The sequence below is a fragment of the Helicoverpa armigera genome, chromosome 19, assembly GCF_030705265.1.
Source record: "Helicoverpa armigera isolate CAAS_96S chromosome 19, ASM3070526v1, whole genome shotgun sequence".
Classification (NCBI taxonomy): domain Eukaryota; kingdom Metazoa; phylum Arthropoda; class Insecta; order Lepidoptera; family Noctuidae; genus Helicoverpa; species Helicoverpa armigera.
The window spans coordinates 4792953-4814114 of NC_087138.1; the positions used below are offsets into that span (position 1 = coordinate 4792953).

The 21162-nt window shown below is 37.2% G+C and overlaps 2 protein-coding genes across 12 annotated transcripts in view; one reads left to right on the forward strand and one right to left on the reverse strand.

The window, feature by feature from the left end:
- The window catches only part of LOC110372990 (paired box protein Pax-6), a 61414-nt gene extending 40330 nt beyond the window's left edge, over positions 1 to 21084 (forward strand). For 3 of the 7 annotated variants that reach the window (XM_049841336.2, XM_021330055.3, XM_021330056.3), the window contains exons 6-10: positions 10079 to 10231; positions 11427 to 11509; positions 16316 to 16497; positions 17320 to 17498; positions 19636 to 21084. In XM_049841336.2, coding sequence (XP_049697293.1) covers positions 10079 to 10231; positions 11427 to 11509; positions 16316 to 16497; positions 17320 to 17498; positions 19636 to 19724 — 686 coding nt within the window. In that variant the 3' untranslated portion in view covers positions 19725 to 21084. The remainder of the gene's footprint in view (positions 1 to 10078; positions 10232 to 11426; positions 11510 to 16315; positions 16498 to 17319; positions 17499 to 19635) is intronic. The other 4 variants (XM_049841334.2, XM_021330057.3, XM_049841335.2 and 1 more) reach the window with 3 other exon arrangements.
- The window catches only part of LOC110372955 (E3 ubiquitin-protein ligase goliath), a 470889-nt gene that overhangs the window by 397448 nt on the left and 52279 nt on the right, over positions 1 to 21162 (reverse strand). The window lies entirely within an intron of this gene.

Below are 21162 nucleotides of genomic sequence, written 5' to 3' on the forward strand. Positions count from 1 at the left end.
ATTTTTCCTATGAAAACTAACAGAGGTCTGAGAAAAAATGTAAGTTTTATTCCTGTAAACAAACATCGCTTGGAACAATTTAAAAATAACTTGTTTGAAAAACTGCCTGAATTGCCCTATCATGATAATCCTGATCAAGCTTACAGCCTTTTATTCAACTTAATTGTGAATTTAAAAAAGTTTTTACTACTAAGTCCATATCTGTTTGTGATCAGGCAACATTTAGTGATTGGGCAACGCCGGGTATTTACAAAAGTAGACAGAAGTTGTTTGAATTATACTATGAAAGATCATTCAATCAAGATGAAACATTTAAACAGTACGTTAAAACTATTCAAAAATATTTAAACGAGCCTGTACCTCCGCAAAATCAGTACACATAAAACAGAAAATAAAAGCTTCTGGAAATAAAATAAAACCACCTGGAATATAATTAATTCAGAAATAGGCCGATCCACTGTACGGAATCGAGACTTTCACTTAAAATAAACAATGTAGACATTAAGTCAGACTCGGAGGTAGCATCTGAGTTTGAAAATTTTTCACCAATATCCCTATTTTAACAACCAGAACTCTGATGGCATCTTCCAGTTCGGCTCTTACAATATTAAAAAATTGTGTTGCGGAATGTGACAAAGGTTTTGAATTCACGGTTGTCAGCTCTAAGGACATTATTCAAGCGTATAAAGATCTCGATGTAAAAAAGACTGCTGACCTTTGGGGATTGTCAGTTCAGATAATCTCATCGATAATTGAAATAATTTCACCTTATTTAGCAACTGTGTTCAACTCTTGTGTTGCATCAGGTGTTTTCCTGACTTGATGAAACTTAGTAAAGTAATTCCATTGTTTAAATCTGGTAGTACAACCGATCCATCAAATTTTCGGCCAATTTCAATTTTACCCACTTTGAGTAAAATTTTTGAGAAGTTAATATTACGTCAATTGTTGAGCCATTTTAATAGAAACAACTTGTTGCACACTAAACAATTCGGATTTACCAAGGGTCGTTCTACTACGGATGCGGGCGTGGAATTGCTTAAAATATATTCGAGGCCTGGGAGGATTCGCAGGATGCGCTCGGTATTTTCTGCGACTTGTCCAAGGCTTTTGATTGCGTGCACCATGATATACTCATCAGGAAACTTCACCACTATGGTATCAAAACAAGGCTCTTGACCTTCTGACTTCTTATTTGCATAATAGAATTCAGAGGGTGGATGTCAATGGTAAGAGGTCTTCTGGATCTACGGTCACCATGGGGGTTCCACAGGGTTCAATTCTAGGCCCTTTTTTGTTTCTTATTTATATTAATGACCTCCCTTATCACGTAAGGGATAATCACAAGATTGTGTTGTTTGCCGATGATACTTCACTCGTTTTAAAATCAAGCGCCAACTCGACAATTTTGACGAAGTTAACAATGCACTCTCAAAGGTTGTTCATTGGTTTAATGTCAATAATCTTCTTTAAATGAATCTAAAACGAAGTTAATTAAATTCTCAACGCCTAACGTAAGGCAGTTACACACCAATGTACAACTAAATGGAGTAGAGTTGAAGCCTGTTGAGTCAACGGTATTTCTTGGTTTGACCGTTGATTCCAAACTCAATGGGGCCCACATATAGTTAAATTGTCAGGAAGGCTTAGTTCAGCCGCCTATGCTATTAAAAGATCCGACTTATCACCGATGTGGACACAGCCAGATTAGTTTATTTTAGTTACTTTCATAGTTCAATGACGTATGGGATTCTCCTTTGGGAAACTGTGCGGATGTTGAAACTATATTTATTCTACAGAAAAGAGCTGTTCGAGCCATTTATAATCTGGGCCCAAAAGTTTCTCTCAGAGAGAAATTCAAAGAAATAAACATTCTGACTGTTGCCTCTCAATATATTTTTGAAAATTTAATGTACGTTCGTAAAAACATTTCTAACTTTGTTCAAATGTCTGATGTTCATAGCATAAATACTAGGAATAAACATAATCTCGCTGTACATGCTACTCGCCTCCACAGAGTAAGCAACTCGTTCATGGGTCAATGTATACGCTTTTACAATAAACTTCCCAAAGCGGTTCGTGACTTACCTATCAGGAAATTTAAAAATCATATAAAATCCAAACTCTTGAAAAAGGATATTACAAAATATCTGATTATTTAAATGATAAAGAAGCTTGGGAATGAGCTGCTCGCTTAGTGAGTGATATCTTTTTAAATGCCTGTGTATTGTTACTTTTGACATTTAAATATTACTATCATCAGATAACTTTTATTAATGACATTCTTTTTATTGACATTTATATGTTATAATTGTATTTTTTTTTTTTTAATTTATTATTATTATTGTGAATGTGAGTATCGTGTATGCGAGCAACATTATATATTCTTATAACATAAATACTGTCTGGCGGGTTTGAGTAATTTTAAATGGCCTACGCAAATGTTCTGCAGATCTGGTATCGTCGTGTGACAGGTCGTTGAGCTCCCTAAGATATGGTTGAGCTACACGACGACTGATGCATGCGTGCCGTCTGTTGGGACTGGTCAGCTCCAGCCTGATGTGGCTCTTTCCTCAAAAGGCCATTCCAGACCGCGTACATGGTGACACTCACACATAATTATTTCATTTATAACATGTTTGGACTTTAAAAGAGACTATGACCCTTGAGTTTGTTTCGGCGTTTCTTCTCAGGGATCAGTCAGTTAGGAAATGCCGGCCTCAGCGTTCTTAAAATGACGTGTAAAAGTGATGTAATGTCCAACTTGCAAAATAAACAATTTCATTTCATTTCATTTCATTTCATTTCATTTCATTTCATTTCATTTCATTTCATTACAAAACTTAAAATCTCCCAGTCTTCCGAAATCCTCGTATAAAACTTAAACTACCCACAAACTGTGTTCAGTCACATCGTGCGTCGGATGCTAATAAACCCACTCAAGTGAGAGGTCTCCTTTCAAAAATGACCTGAAGATCACAGGTCAGCTGTGCGGATTAACCCCTTGACTCCACACTCCTTCAAAGTGAACCTCCGTTCTCTGAACCCTGGCGTTCAAGAGGAAAATCAGAAGTATTAGTTCGGATAGTTTAATTGTATATTGGATGTAGTTAAAGGGGTTGGATGAGCTGTTTCGGAGTATCAATGTCTTATAGTGTAATGTTAAAAATCTTTATCGCGAAGAAAAAAGCCACGTCTTAAGAAGTATTTTTGAGAATTTTGGGACAGAGTATCCAAGCTTTTGCAAAGTCGTCTTCCTTACTTAGGTATAGGTTTAAAAATTCCATAGATTTTTCTCGTATAAATGCTATGACATCTTTTACAACCGCAAGAAAATACCACAATTTCCCGACTACACTTCTGCATTCCCCCACACATTGCCAACTAAGTTTTCTTCATACTTTTCACGTGTGCGCGTTGTTTAGCCCACAGTACGTGACCCGAATAGTATCCCAGTTTGCACCGACGAGCCAGCAGAGAACTCCTAAGTACGTAAGGCTACACTTTTGTTTTGTCCTCTCACCGTTGGATCCAAGTTGGATCCAAATCGGCACAAGTTTTCGTCGACTTTGAGAATGGGATGATTGATAAAGGGTGTTATTGTGTGAGATTTTTGGGATTTTTAAAGTTTTTTGAGTCATTTTTTGCAGATAGGTAGATTGCATCACTTGTTTTGAAAAATGTTAGCTTCTGCCGTACGCATTTTGAGTAAAAGAAACAATTGCACAGCGTAATTGCAATTCTTCATAAAGTCAAAGTTCAAAAGCCATAAACAAATACATTCACAATAAAAAATATCTCCAGACTGCACATCCTTATCAAACTCAATCAAGTAATTAACACAATCAAACAAAGCGAAATCACAAAATTTTAATGACGGCATAAAATAACACATACACATACAAAGGCCAGACATCGCTGGGAACACTATAAAATGGCGAATGCTTTTTACACTTCAAATATTACTGTGTTGTGTATATTTGTGGAGGGTGGGCACGGCTTAATTAACTCCAGCAACGGCATTCAGTTTTATAAATTCGATTTTGAAAGGTGCTTTACTGAGCTGGAGTTGTACGAGTATCTGTAAGAAGAAGCGGCATTTTTAGCGCTTGATTTCATTTGACGGTTTTTGTACTGAATACTAGGGGAATGGGAATTTAGAGGGCAGCATATTTTGACGAAAAACTTCTAAACATAATCATTTTTGCTGCATATGAAGACACACACGAGCTCCTAAACTCTAAATTTTAATATCGCAATATCACATTTGATAGTAATAATTTTCATAGAGGAAGGGAGAACCCAAAAAGGTCGGACATAAAAACATCTATCTACATAGCAGATATACCGGAATATATTTTACCGGCGTATGTAAAGTACGGCCCAACCAATGCCAGTCCGAATATATACGAAGGGGCATTTTATTGCCCACGGCCTGTCGGCTACGGCACAAATATGTTTTTACCGAAATTACGAATCCCCATATGGTACAGAATTATTGTTATATATTAGTTTGTGGACTTGAAGGTTCTCTTTCCCCTGCCTTCATATCTACGTACCTTATATAAATGAAGATTTTGTTTTTCACGTCTGATAGTCCTGTGGATTTTCTTACAAAACATGTCTTCAATTAATGATGAAAAGAAGTTGTATAAAGTAATCACTAAAGAGATTTGGCGATTCGAGACGAACTAGACGATTCAACTCAACGATATGAATGGTACCACATGCCCACTGCCGCTGGTACATATCGCCCCACAACACATTTTTAATATTCGACGCACTGTTTTCCTCACGGTTCGGTAGCTTCGCCCAATGTTTCGGAAGTATACAAAATGGAAAAAAATATAAAAACGGCCGATGTATTTTCGCACAAAAAGCTCTCTCGCGAGTGTGATTGACGCTCGTTGTAACAGACTACATATCTACGTGTTGGAAATGCGACGTGTTTTGATGTGTTACGCGTTTTTTCCAATTTTGTAGGCACTGGCTCGGCTGTTACACTTTTTCCCGTTGATTTGGGAGTCAAATAGTGTGTTCGATACTATTCTATACAGTTCTACGGAATTGGTGTTCTTTTTGTTTAGTAAAAGTTACAATTGCTTTGATGCCGACATGCTTTTGCAATACCAAAAAGTTATAAAACAAATTCATTTATCAAAAAGTTATAAAACGATAACCTTCTCACAGTCCATAACTACAGTACTATACCTACCTATTATTTTTTTTTTAATATTTACTAAAAAAAATAATATAAAAAACTAAAACCATCAATTAGGTACTAATAGTAACTTCTAAAAAAACTGTAACAAAGTAAACAACAGTCGTGTGTGTCTAATCCAACGAACCACACAAAATTGACCAATATTTGTCCAGTGGAACATGGCACAAATAATTGGGCAAATTGTTTGTGTGTCGCTCTCTGATATACGAGTACACAATAGAATTAGCACAGTGGTGCCGAGACAAACACGCTGGCCACAATGGTTGGCGCTAATCAATCGCTAATATACTTGACGGTCTTCACATTATAATTGATTTGGGATCTTCATATTAATATTGTTATAGTAATTATGTAATACACCGAATGCGATTGTTTCGTCTATGTATAGGTACATATCAAGATTCAAGAGAATTAGAAAAAGATAAGCATCTTTGTAAATGCGGTTACTCTGGGGGCGTTAAGATTTTGCAATATTAATAAAAATACAACTGAAGTTTACATACTGAAAAGTTTACTGCAGATTCATTTAATCAAAAATCGGACACAAGAATACAACACAAAAAATCGACACCTCTGTTCGCAACGAACATTAAACTATGCACAAAACGGTCGACCGTTACTTTGTTTCACACAGCTTCGTCAATATCAAAACTGTCCGCGAAATATCAGTCGCGATAAAATTTGAACAATTTTTAAACGTACACAACAGATCCAGTTAGGTATGTTCGGGAACAAATATTTGCTAGTGGCGAACCAGTGACGCGATGCGGCTGTTGGCAAATCATTCGTGTTTATACTAGTTATACACGCAGTTTTACTCCATTCAATTTGTTTCGATCGCATTCTAAATTCGTTGGGTAAAAACAAAGACTATAAAACCACTTGACTGCGCATACAGTGCCCCGACGCTCGCCAAAAGTTAGTGATTTTGCGCGTACTATAAGGCTACGATCAGTACGATCCTTTAGTAGCGACCGTGAACTGACCAATAGTAGCCGCGGATTATGCCGCGTCCCCCCGCCCGCAGTGGTGAGTCGTGTTCTTAGAAGAAATTGGCGAGTGCGCTCTCTAGTGGTTATTTACTTTATGGGTAAAAACTATGATGGCCTTGCAATGTATGCAGCACTGTTTACTTGAATGGCGTATTCCAAAGAGTTGGAATTAATCTATGATACCAAAAACGAGGCTTTCGATTTTTTTTGGATCCTACAGTATTTTTTAATTTCCTACTAAATAAATAGTTCATTCGGTGGCTCGTTGATATTTTCGATATTTCATTTTGAAGATAATCCTGATTCCTTCAATCAAACTTTTTAGTCATTGTGGTAATGTGCGCCATTCGTTTCCATACTGATTTATGAGCCCGATCAAACTATCGACTAAAACTTTGCAAGGGACTAATACATAAAATTAAATACCCTTTAAAAGAGAAAAAGTCCCAGGTGTCACCTCGAACTCAATAAAACAAAAACTATCAATTTCAAACGAGTCGCTCAAAGTTGAGCACTCTTGAGGTCGTTAGTGTAAAACAATGGCTTTTTTATCCAGTTCCCAAAGTGGGTTCACATCAAGTGTAGTTACGTAATTGACTTTAACATGTAAAGTGTGCTCGTTGCTCGAAACACGTGTTACAGATTGTATTACATCGCAATTATGCGTTTAGTATCGTGAATCGCCCATTCAGTAGCGATTCGTTGCAATTAATCATTTTGTGAAATTATGAGGGGATATTTTGGACCGATTTGGGGTTTGTTTTAAACACTGGGTTATTATTGACAACACCATTTTAACAGAATGCGCTGTTAGATTAAAGTAAGACCTTTAATTAAACAATGTTTTGGACTAATAAAAGTACAACACACTTTAGTTAATCTATTACCCCTCAACCCTAAAGAAAATTACCCGAATTGCCCCCACTTGTACCAACAATAATAAAAACTAGACGTTATCAGCCCCACGCTAAGTAATTCAGATGGCCACGTCGAGGACATTTAGTGACCGGTTGATTACAAAACAAGCAAATCTATCTTGACGCCAGCTCTCCCCAGACGCTCGTACAATGTATCAGATAAACGGTACAATTGTCCCCATATGGGGTCATACATAATTGGTTATTATCATGTCTTCACTAGGGCGTGTAAGTTAAAGTATTGAGCATTAATTTGGCGATTTATTTAGATAAATGTATTATTTTATTTAGGGCGTTCTTTTATGTCATCTTAAAATTACTCGATACAAATTGAAATTGATCATTATTTCCCCAAATTGAAGATTCGTAGCTGGGTAACATGGTGAAAATAATAATTTGCTCTTGAAGTTCTTCAAATCGCTTTTTACCTCACCAAGGAACCTTGAAACAAGTCATTATGTATATTTCCACGTGGCAAAGTAAAGAAATGTATCCGAAGAATATTTATTCGCGGAAGCGTAGCGAATTAGGCGGATCGCGCCTTGTCCAGCCGCAAGAGCTTGTTCTCCGGGATACGGCGCAAGTTATACGCGGTAGCGATTAGAAACTTGATTTAATATACCTTTAGGTATAGTGAAAGAAGAATGTTAAGTTGTAATTTTATTAGCAAATACATACGCTAAAAAGGATTAGATCAGAGTACAGTAGAAGCTACGTAAATAACGAATTTTCCTAAATTACTGTTTGACTTAAACCAACACTTTATCTTTTCGTACCTATAACTAATACCTATCATTAGGTACTTGCGGTACATAGACGTGGTCAGATACAGTAAAGACCTGAATTTTTTTGAATGCTTCAATCTTGACAAACGGAACGAGATTATTTTTATCAATTTTGTTGTCCAATAATATCCTAAACAGGTTGTATAATGCCGGTGGTCGCTTGTCGCCGGGCCCGCGCGGTTGAGTGACAGTATCGATCTCACATAATCGCGCGCCGGCAATCGGCCCCCACCTACGGCCGTCGTGTTTCGCCCCGATAACTCCAATTCGCTTTATCTCCCCGACTGCCGACTTTCTTCACTCCCCTTTGTGCTTATTTTCTCCAATTTTTTTCCACCCCCACTTTTATTTCGTTCCTTTTCTTATTTTCTTACTACTATTATTTTCTCTTATGTATTTTTCGTGTTTCATCCCGCCCTTCGAGGCCTTTCTCTTGGATAGAGGAAGTTTTTTCTTCGATCATTTGTAGGTCGTTATTGGCGGAATTGTGGTTAAGTACCGTCGTCGACAGAATTGATTTTTTTAATGAATACCCTCCCCTTTATGTTCTCCGGGAAACGGTAATAAATAATGAAAATGTTGATTGTTGGCTTCGTGGTAATATCTGTGTGTGACAAAGGAATGTTTTCATTTATCATTGGCAAGTTATTGTTCTCTGAGAACATTTTTACCTTGTAGGTACACACTGTTCTACTGAATAATCATAGCAACACATTATATCCTTAAAATTCTTCTTACATCCAAACTTCAAACACCCATTAACGCACAAACTAAAATCGCTTCAAAATAAAACAAATCGCTCGTTTGTAAACACAATCTCATTAGAGGTGTCGTTGTCCTAAGGGCGGGCGCACACAAGCGACTGCGACGCGCGATCAATCAAAATTGTCAACCGATTGGAAAGCCCGCCACGTTTTGCTAGCGAATGTCGCACATCAATCATGTTTCAAGTGTGGCGTTTACACCGAGTGTGTTACAATTTTGTCGTTTTTGTATAACATTCGGGCGTGCACTTTTGTTTAGTTTTAGCCTAAATTCTGTATTGAATATCGAAGCCGTCAGACAGCAAAAATGTGTCGTGTTTTGACGCTGCTCTTATCTTTCTTTTTTTATTAAGATATCTCTGTGTGTGCCAGTTATTAATACCAAATGGCATTGCCAAAAGGTTCTGTTAAACCTTTGGTAGCATGATTAATGTAAGGCCCGGTTGTTCGTACGTTACGGTAAAGTTAAAGTTAAAATTTTACCGTTGTCATTTTTGACCACGGTTAATTTGACATTTTTGTTATGAAATTTTAACGTTAAACCACGCTTTTTGAATTTAAACCCTGTCAATTTTACTTTAACTACAATTTAACCCTAACCTTGACGTAACCGAGCTTCGAACAACCGGGCCTTAGTCGCCATATCTTAACTGAAAGTCACGCAATGTTAACTTCCATTACTTATATTAGCTACACGCCCAAACAACATCGGCGTATCATCAGAAAAATGTGACAGATTGCGTAACAGTGCGTCCATTGAACGGAATCAGTAACCCGTGCGCACATTACCGATCCGGGAATCGAGCCCCGGACTCAAGTGCTCCGACCATAAAGCAAATTAATCAATTAGCTGGAGGCATGTCGACAACATTACGAGTAACGTTTAATTTCGCTATCACCCTTACTTTGAGGGTAGTAAACAACCGGTGTAACTCGGTCCCTTCGTGGGGACAAATTGTTGGTACTGAGGGGTCAGGATGACTGGTTATAATGTAATTTTTCTGAGGGGTAATTTTGTGCAATACTGCTGACGCATTTGCTTGATAGTCGTCGAGTGCGACGTTTTGTAGAGCGCTTTGTTAATAGTTTATGATGAAGAGCCGGCTTCGCTTTGTATGTCAAACATTTTGTCGATGACTCCTGCGTTATTCAGTTTAGAGTCTAATAGCCGTGATGCAGTCTGCTTTTATATCAGGGGATGGCACAGGCTCAGCACAAACCATTTTTATTTTCTGCATATTTTCCTTACGTCTCCGTTTTCGATGTATGGATTGTGTCCTCTTTTACCTGATAAACCAACACATAGGTTTGTCATCTCGGACTCTTTTTGTAAGAAACTGTCCTATAAAACATTTTTCTAAGGTTCTTCAGGTATTAACCAATATGAATTCTCCAGCAGATCCCTTACAATCGGAGGCTGGGTCAGACGGCAATAGTGAACACGCGTCATCAGGAGACGAGGACTCGCAGATGAGGTTACGACTCAAGAGGAAGCTGCAGAGGAACCGAACATCCTTCACTAATGACCAGATAGATAGCCTTGAGAAAGGTAAGACGCTAGTTTGAATAATTACCAACTTTTTACTGAAGGAATGACTCGATAATATGGTGAACAGAGAAATATAATAGAGATCAAAATATTGCAGAAAACAATTAAGTTAATGGTGACAAAGTATGGCTGGACTCTGTCGAAATAAAAAACTAACCCCCTTACTTATAAAATCTCTAATCACCTTCTAAGCAACTGATCACTACTTAAAGTCTTAAGTAGTGATTAAATGTTAGTTAAGACATGCTTAAGCAACGTTTATAAGTAAGAATTTTCTTAAACAGCCCTTAAGTATTACTTATATTTAATTCACGTTTATAAGTAAGGGGGTTACTCTCTAAACTAGCTCATACATACTTAAAATACCTACCTTTCATTCCGGTGATACCGGCTTAATTTCCTTTCAGCCATACAACCAGAGTATCTACCGTCTATTTTAAAAGTCTGACCCTTCTATAATATTACTGTTTTGCTTATCAAAGATTCCATAATCTTCAGTTTCTCAAATCACAGCAACAAAAATTCCCCTTACAACCGTCGCAGTCACATTCACAAAATCGTTCCCTTCACCAGTCAATAAGTCCCTGGAGTCTTCATAAACCTATTTCCCAATGTCCTTTTCATCTTATTTATTGTTTGCTATAACACGGTTATTAGTAAGTAAATAAATATGGTCCCCCGATGTTTGCTCTCCTCTCGGACGGTGGCAGTGGGCCCAATTATTGATGTCACCATGTATTAATCTTACTTATTCTGTGTTTGTTTGTTTGTTTGCTTGTTCTCGTATCGTGTTGGTTTATTGCCTTAGTGATTGAGAGGTTATTTTTAGTTGAGCTTTAGATTTTTTGACTGCTGTTAAGTCAGGATTTGCTATTTGAAGATGAAAAGTGTCATTCGTCACTTTTGTGTAAAAAGCTTTCATTCATAATTTCATACCATTTCTGGGGTATTGGTTTTTGTAAATGACTAGATCAATAGTTATGTAAAAGAGCTGTCATTAATAATTGCAGAGTATTTCTGGGGTGATGTAAATTATTAAACGTCCCATATTTTTGCCACTAAAATGTGACATACTTACCTACCCACGTTCTTACCTTTTCAGTCGTTTTTTTTAGCTCTGTTTGTGATCCATTTTCTATGTAAATTATTATACTACCTATTTAAAATGTTGCTAATCATTCTTCTTGTTGTACAGAATTCGAGCGGACGCACTACCCGGATGTGTTCGCGCGGGAAAGATTGGCTGAAAAGATCGGATTGCCTGAGGCACGTATCCAGGTAAAATAAAATCCAGTTTACACCGCGGTAAGGTGGCTGTATCGATATGTCATCGTTAACACGTATTTTAAACTTCTTTGACTAACATTAGTTAAGAATTTAAAGCTTTACTAGTATTTTTCACGGATTTGATCTTCCTGTTTAATCACACTTTTTTGTGTGTGCTTAAGTTAAAAAAAAAACGAAAAACTTTTTTGTGACTATCACGAATGGATTTTAATAAAACGCAGTTTTGAACAGTTTTTATTTTTTATGTAGGGACGTAGCTTGTTCAATAAAAATCCAATATAATAATTTCATGTACGTACACCGTTCAAAAGGATTTATAAATAAAATCGGACAAGAGCTTTATTGGGGATGCGTTCATAAGGGCCTGTTTACACTGTCTGTTTGCGTAGCTACCCAGTATGTAGATGCGTCTTCAGTAAACATGTTAAAAAAACAAGGGTGGCTAACATTATAGCAGAGCATGTACTTATTACATAGCAAAAGTAAATATTTTGGGAAAACTACGCGGTAATATGCCCGACATTGTTTTTATTGTCTGAATTTTTCAACGAACCATGTTTGTTCTTCCCCGGGAATGTTTGTTTATCATTAATGCGGAGCAATTAATAAGAGTAATAAATATTACGTTAGTTAGTGTGATTTTTTGGTAATGTATTCCATTTTGGGGAAGGTAAATATTTTTTGGTGAATGAATTGGCGTTCAATGGTAATTCGTGCAATATTTTTCGGGAATGGAGTGATGAATAAATTAATTATGTGTTAATGTGATATTTCAATTATTTCGACGGATGTTTTATAAATTAAGCGAATGTAACGTACATACTTCGTAGAGCTAGGAAGGTGTTGAGCATTATAATAGGTGGGAGAAGAAGCATTTTTTTTTCTGAATGAAGCAAGAGTGTAAAAAATAGTTCAAATTCTAAAATGATTTTAGAACCCACACCCTTTTGAAATAATATAGGGTAAACAATGTTCTATTCCACTTAACGCGACGCACTTAGTGTTGCCAACAGTTTAAAAAGTCATTTATCAAAGTGTAGAAGTTGGCGCAAGTTTTAAAATGCTCTAATGTGATTTTGACTGCAAACCTTTTAAGTTTTCAACCTCTTTACTGTAATGTCATAAATCGAATTAGGATAAAGTGCTATTTTTGTAGCGTGTCATGCTGATATTAATTTGGATTTTAGGTCATTTGTTTTAATTATTAAAAGACGATCCCTAAATCTTTTACGTAAGTCACTGATTTCGGTGCAGATATTTTTGATATTACAATTTGAACACGACGCGTCGAAACAGTGAAATCATTCAAAATTCAAAGCACCTAAAAATAAACAGAAGTGCGAAAGTAAAAGAATATTAATTCGGAAGCAGACACAAAAAACTAAAACTTGAGTGAAACATGAAAAGTAGGAAAGTTCCAACGCCGGAGTTTTCTTGTTCTCTGTGCGAAAAAAGTAAAAAAAGCAAGATGGCGGTCGACATTGTTTTCAGCGGGAGTCGGGGCTAAGCTGTTACATTAACCTCTCGTCTCGGCCTTAGTTAACATTCGTGGGGGGCTATCACATAGCTCGTAGGGTCAACAAGTACTTGCCACTCTTGTATGTTGTATGTAGGTAGTTTTATACATATAGAGAATTTTGTAAGGAAGGTGAAAGTTTGGATGTAAAACTGTTGTTGTAAAAATAATTAATTGTGGTTTCTTTAGGTTACGAACAGATTTATGAATTGACTATTTATTGTCTTTCCTTTTATATAGTTTATTACTAAGTATCTAGTTTGTTTCTTACCAAAGATCGAAGCTGCACATACCATTAAGGATAGAAAAGCTTATTTCAGAACAGAAAGATGAATAATCTTACACCAAAACAGCGTAGTAGTTTTCCAAACGTACAAAACAGATACTCAGAAAATTCCATATTTCCAACATCAAAATAAATACGCGTCGAAGGCAATATCAGACGCGGAACACAGCCCTGTCCTAAGAATGCTCACTGCAAGCTTGATTGAACTCTAACTGTGTGGGATAAAGTCCTATTTTGGTTGCACAGTCAAAGAGCTAGGCTTTTAAGGAGTAGCGTGAACACAATTTGGAATTCGGCGAGACCCACGTGTTGCGGGTTCAAGGCTGTGTCAAACTGTACAGTTTACCGTGCGCCCATGATTATTTTGATAGAAGGATGAGATATTTCTTGATAAAGAGAGAAAATAGCTAAACATGTTGTTCTCCTTTAGCTTGGTTACAAAGAAGCTTCATCGGTCTACGAGTTCTTTAGGAAAATATGACTAGACAAATCTCTGTAGATATTCAAGATTCCTAATATTATATTGGTAGGCACATAGTTAAAAAAAAGATATTTCTATTTATCAGTTAACTAAACAGATATTTATATCTATAAACAAACAACTTTTTATTTTAAAACAATTTTTAATATCCATCAACAATAAAATATAAAGATGAGAATTATCCCGAATATTTTCCACGTGGCCACAGTTACAATAGCTGGGGTGTGTATCGATCCCAAGGCTTACAGGATGCGGGGGGTGCGTTTCCGGCCGCGGGGGGAGGGGCGGTGTTTTGAAAAATTGGCACCCATTGCCGCACAAACATTTTTACTATTAAAACAAGCCAAATTCAATTCTATTTCGTGAGCAATAAGGCGGAATTAGGAGCGTTGGGAAATCTTGAGTAAATGTAGGTAGAGATTTCGTGGTGTTAGAAATGTGTTCTGATTTATCTTGTTTCTACGTTTTTGTGCTGTTTGACTAATGCCCGTTTTGTGGGTTACGTACTGAATTCTTTAAAATGAACCTAATACTGAATATAAACTGTAAAAAAGAACATTAAAATATATAGCCCCTAACCTCTATGTAAATGAAATGCCGGTTAGCGTTTTGATAACACGTGTTAAAATAATTAATTAGCACCACAAAATCACATTACGCCCGACCAAAATAACAGTTACAGTGACAAATTAAAACAACACGTAATCATGACATTTCAATAACAAATCCTACATTAAAGCTTCCACAAAACAGGCCACTGCTACTAATTAGCTAACTTCACTAAAAACTAACTGCAATTAAAACAGTAACAACACGAGAACTAATAAATTAAAATAAACCATACCTACTGTATTAATAATGGCGCAATTCAAAAGCAAAAACAATTACGGCCCGTAACTCGTTGGTTGTGTAACCAAATTATGGGAAATCCCATTTGGTAAGGAACCCTCGGTAACTTTATTTCATCCCAACTATGAGGGTAGGAGAACAATTTGTAAAAGGCCACGGGAAATAGCTGAGAGGCGGGAAAAAGGCCTGTCATCGCTGTCATGGCGGCATATCTATAGATGGCGGGAAAAAATGAGGCACGTCACTATATTTTAGCGTGACGTTAGGCAAGGGACACAAGTCGGGAATGCCAGTTTTTGGGGTAAAAAAAGAAACATTGTCGTTTTGTGTTTTGACAAAAGTTTTAGCTCTTTGCTTTTCTTTTTGCCAGAAAAAACTATGTATAGAAAACTAAGGTTTTTTTACTTAGTTCGTGAGCTTGTGTATTTTAAGCTTTCCACTTTTAATTAAATTAATGTATCGTGGCTATGTAGGAAAATGTGTGTTTATGCTGCATTAACAATTATTTGTCATCATTATTTAACTGCGTGTCGATTACACTCATTATGAGTTGCATACAACTTATGTATGAACACCAACTATAGCCGTACATTATCAGATAATTTGGTAAAATATTTAAATTGTAAATTCTCGTAAAGCAAGCTTTTTCGTTAGTAAAACACCTGTGATATTTCGTTAATCTTTTTGTGTGAATAATTACACTGATATCATGATAAATACTGAAAATATAAACGAATACACTTTAAGCCAATCTACAGTCTTAACAACACAGGGGTTTTTGCGTAACAATCACCAGTGTACACCCGGCCTTTTCCAACCCCAGCCTTGGTCCGCGAGGGCCCCAATAAAATATTGTCGGCAACATTTTGCCGATCCTGTCGGAGACCGGAGCAATAATATTATGACGTATTGCCTCCACAAACTTTGAACGGCCTTTTTTCTGTGAAACCCGCTTATTTACGTTACTATTATTTTACGGGAAAAGTGGAAACCTTCACGGATTGCCACGAGAAAGAATTTTTTTTACTACACGTTAACCAACGGGCACAAATTCTACGTTCAAAATGATTTAAGCAATATGTGTGAACCTTTAACGTAATTCTAGCAACAAACCTACATTATGTAGATACATGAGAATTACATAGGTGTTACACTGTGCACAATAGTGGCAACTCTGCCCGCCTTCACAAAGCGCGGGAAGGCTTCGGCGCCATATTGTCGTCGCCATAGCTCCCGGCGGAAGTGGCGCGCACGTGAGGGCTACTTCCGGGGCCGCGTTCCGTTTCACGCAGTTCAATGTCACAATATAGTGTCCACGCTCCGTTTGTTTTAATTGTTTAGATGTTCAGTTACACTTGAATTTGTTTTGAAGTCTTGTTGTGCGGAGTTTATTGTTGATTCTTGTTTTACATTTTGCGTTAGTTAAGCGATTTATTGTGTGCGATCCTTTACTATCTCATTTTCTCATGATATAACACATCTTTAGGTATACATACTGCAATGAAGACTAAACATATAGACTTGTACTTAGGTCGAATTAGTCTTAGTAGAAAAATCAACCTGAAAAATATTCCGACTTGAAAGACACGAATCTTACACGAATTGGAATCTTATCCCAACCACATACTTCTTCATACCAGAATCTAACCCACTTTTCTCCAACAGGTCTGGTTCTCCAATCGTCGAGCAAAGTGGCGTCGCGAAGAGAAGCTTCGTAGTCAAAGACGCGATGCTCCCGCGGCTTCACCCCCCGCGCCTCCGACGCCGCGGCTGCCTCTCAACGGAGGCTTTAACTCTATGTACAGCCCCATCCCGCAACCTATTGCTACCATGGGCGAGTCTTATAGGTAAGGCAAACAAAATGTAGCTTGTAAAAGTGGTGGTACTTTTTAGTGTCGGGTGTGTCTTAATATGTGTGTGATGTTTTGTTATGTGAATAGGTATTACATATGTGGCTGTGTTAGCTAGATAAACGAATATATATAAAATTCGGGGGATTTTCTTGGTACTCAAAAGAATTGGGAGCCGTCTATGTAAAAGGGTGATAGCGCTCTTAGTTACTTCGTAGTAACAATAAATACATAAAAGACTTGATCGCCCTAAAAAATCAACCATTTATTACATTTAATGGGCGCACTAAAAGACAGGCAAACAAAAGACCCGTCTAATAAAACTATCTAAAATAAAATCTGTTCACATGAGTAAAACCTTTAAACGTACAGTATCGCCATCTATCATCGAGCAGCGACACTAATTAAATTGCGCGCGAAATCGAGCGGCAAAGGTCGCGCCTCCTTGCGTTTCCCGCCAATGCACCGAGACGCTACGAAGGTCGCCCGACTTTCCACCGATTGATTTTTAATAGTGAACTGCGAGTTTCAGCTTTCGTCCGCGAGCAAATTAACTTACCTAGTGAAATGAGAGACGTTTTATTTAGTTCTTTAGTTATATTAGCAGAAAAATACTTAAAGTATAGAGTCATAAACAATATTGTTTATTTTTATTGTGGAATGTATCTTATCATTCAGCCACAAATGTCAAATGACGAAAATTATTAACAAAACAGCCAAAAGCACAACATATCAATAGAATACAGCACGGTTACGTTTATTTTTATTTCCTCTTTATTTTGCCGTTTCAATATTTTTCACTGTATACGACATTGACAGTGCGCTTGGTTCCGACAGCGCGATGTCGGGTGGGCTGACTTCGTCGTGCCTGCAGCAGAGAGACGCTGGTTATCCGTACATGTTTGGCGACGTGCTGGGTAGTGGAGGCTACTCGAGAGCGCCGGCAGCTCATCAGCAGCATGCCGCGTATTCACAGCCTCAAGGAACCGCTGGCACTGGTGAGTTTGATTTACTTTGATATTCTGTTTTGTGATAAGGCGTTAACGTGAACAAAAGAGGTAACTTAAAATCCTCACCTCGAACCAAAAGTACATAGATAAGTATGTACATGGGTTCAAAGTTAGGTTACATTATGATTTCTGTGAACAAAATGAACAAAATGTATTAAACACATCTACAGTACTTACTCATCATAACTCTTAATTCCTGTCAGTAACGAAAACGTTACAAAATCCACGCAATCGGCACGAGAAGCTTTGCAAAATATTTACCAACTTCGTAATAAAATGTAGAAAAAAACCGCTGAGTCAAGAGCAAGGGGCGTCTCGCCCACAAGACCGCGACATGACGGGGGAAACAAAAAACGAGAAAAAGGAAAAAATAGGTATTCATGCTCCGATTGGATTTGCCGTTGTCTGTTCCTTACAAATAGCTTTTAAATTGATTTTGTTAATAGATAGTGGAAAAGCGAGAATATAAACGACATTGAATACAGGTTTCTAAATTAAACAACCAACCTAAACGTATCTAAACAACAAGAGCAAAAATGTATTATTCAGAAAAAGACTAAGCCGTGAGGGGCTGGCAATGCTATTGTTTTAAAAAGCCGTAACTTTTCCATTTGATATTATATATCACGCGGCGGACATTTTTAGCCGTAGGTGGCGGAAAGCGGTATGAATTATTGTTGTTTGGGGCGTTTCGCGGCATTGTTCGTCTGCCGAGTTTCCAGCACCAACCGCGAACAAAAGAGTTTTTCACAATTCAAAATGCACGCTCTCGTTTCATTTACTCTTTTGCGCTCTTTCGACGGGTGCATTTCCAGCTTCGTGCGGTATTAAATAATGCGGATTTGTTCTACTTTTCGCTTTTTGGCTCCGGTTCTTTTACGAATTCAGTGGGTATGAGGTATTTTTCATCTAGATCCGAGTACGAGATTTTTTCATGAAAATGCGTTGCATGAAATATTTTTTGGTAAAACAAAGATACTTTATAGAAAACCTGAATGATGAATGTGGAAGCTTTTAACGGTTTACATTTTAGTACTGTATTATCATACAAAGCGTGTATAAAATGGCGAGTTGAGGATCATAAACTAGAGGGCAGGGACACAAACCATTGAGTGAACTAAACGAGTCTCACAGGAGCTGTTTAGAGGCGATAATAACGTGTAATGAATGTAAACGGTGGTACCCCTTTACCAACGCCGGCGGAACGGAAAACTGTTATCGGGCAGCCACACGCGCGGGGGCGCTGCCGATCGAAATAAGGGCTTCATAAATCTAGACGCGCGACATATTCGTGATGTCATTTACAATCATTGTTATGTGATATTATGTAATTGGGGATTTTTTTGAGGGATCATAGATAATAAGTGAAACAAAAGCTTTGCTCTGATATGATAGATTTAACCCGGATTGCGGAGATTGAAGACTAATTTTGTAGGTATTACTATTTGGACACTCGTTACTAGTTGGAGAAATCATTCTTTTTGTGTCGTGTTTTGTAATTCTAATCTAATACGACGTAAATACATTCTAGGTAGTTCTAAACTACTACCAAACACTCATCTAAATAAACAGCTACAAACACATCAGCTACGTCAGAGTAGTGATTCGGCTAGCTTCATGACGGACGCGACGTCACATAATCGAGCCAGACCTACCGTGCACAGATAACGCGATTGTGTGTAATAAACGGAATGCAATCGGAATCCTATTAGACATATGGCCCGACCGATACTGATACATGACGTTAATAGGTTTCACGTTTGATTGTGTTAACATGTGCCGTCGATACGGACAACTTGATTGGTTGCGAATTGTCTCGTGAAATAGGAATTTTCGATTACGATTAGGATTGAGATGGGAAATAGCTATATTTATGAGGTATGTTCAATGATTAATTCACATTAGATTAGGTAAGCAGATGCCAATAAGAATTGGAACTTTCCAGAAATGTCTTGTAATATTCTTTATCTATCACTGATTAGAATACAGTTTATATGCTTATAGTTATGAGAACACAGTCCTAATGGAATTAGAAAATTCCATTGATCACTTTTTGCATAAAAGGGCCCTCAACATAATCTCGTCTAAAGCAGTCTTTATTAACCTTCTTATTTTTATTCTATAGGTGTGATATCAGCGGGGGTGAGCGTGCCTGTGCAAATACCATCGCAAGGGCCAGACCTCGCGTCAAACTACTGGGGACGGCTTCAGTGATCTCAGCTATTCGGGTTCCCGCATCGGCTTCTGTCGATGCCTGAGAACCCGACCAACATACCTGAGTCCCCATCTAGCGGCGAAATCGCGCACAACTACGCCGACGCGCACTTGTCTATGAACGCAGCTATCAACATGACGGCCGGACATGATGCCAACGTTTTGGCGGCAGATTTGCAAGAACAAAACAATTCAGTATCGTAAGTGTTTACAAGAGACTGTTAATGTACACCGTTCGTTTCACAAACCGATTTTATTTTCTTTGTAGTGAGATTTCATTTCAAATGGTGCAAGTTGTTTTCTTGTTTGTACAATAGTTTCGGATTACACCTTAATATTAAGAGGCAACTGATGATGTTCAAACTTAGTCGTAAGCCGTAAGACCGTACACGATGACATTGTGCTGTGCACTGCCGAACGAATTCTATTATTTAATTTATTATTTGCTTAAACATAACACTATGTATAAATAAATACGAAATATTAAACTAGGCATGTTTCATTGCGTACGGTCAATAAATAGTAAGCTAGTAAAACAATAGCGTGCAATTGTAAATATAGAACAGCGCCATCTATTGTCGAGTAGAGAAAGTTTCTATAATGGCAGCCGAGATGTGCTCGCCAGGAAATAAAATGTAAATTGTTTGTGCCAACGTTTGTAATAATCGAGTGTTATGCGCCCTTTGCGTGCACAACCCTTTCTATTTCTTTGATGTATGCAATAGGGGTGCGAAATGTTAATGCCATAGAGAAAAAACGTGGCAATGAGCTTCGTTATAGCGTTTGTTTCACACCCCTGCCTTCACCAACTTGTCATACAAACTAATCATGTTTGTTACTATTGTGATGATTCTTGTATAATATTGTTACTAAATAGATGTTGTACGTAATGTGTCAACTCAAGTTCATTAGCAAACCTTGAAACGAATTAATTTATTATTTATTGGTAAAATTTAAGGTCAATATTGCTGTGATTAAAATATAGATTTATAAGATTCCTTTGCCACCAAAATTTTGGACGAATTGTTAAAATTAACAGCACTGAAATTACTTACTGTACAAACCGGTATAGAGAAAATGAATAGGTCTACTTAACATTGTATTATTCTCACATTTCTTTCACATTGGTGCTGGTTAACAGCACAAACTATCATTTAATTACTACTTGATAAATATGTACATTTATAATATATATTTTCATTAAAAAATGCAATATGGACGTGGTAGAGGCGTTACGGTAACGTTGTATGTAATGTAATTTAGTTTGATTAAGTGTAAAATAAATTATTACTTGATATAAGTGCATATAGATTGAGGAGATTACAGTGAAATTTATTAATAAATATTGCATTAACCATTAGCATTTTTTTCTTTGACTCCCTAACGTCGTTTAGAATGACGAATGTGATACTTGAGTGTGTCTAATATCGCAACAATA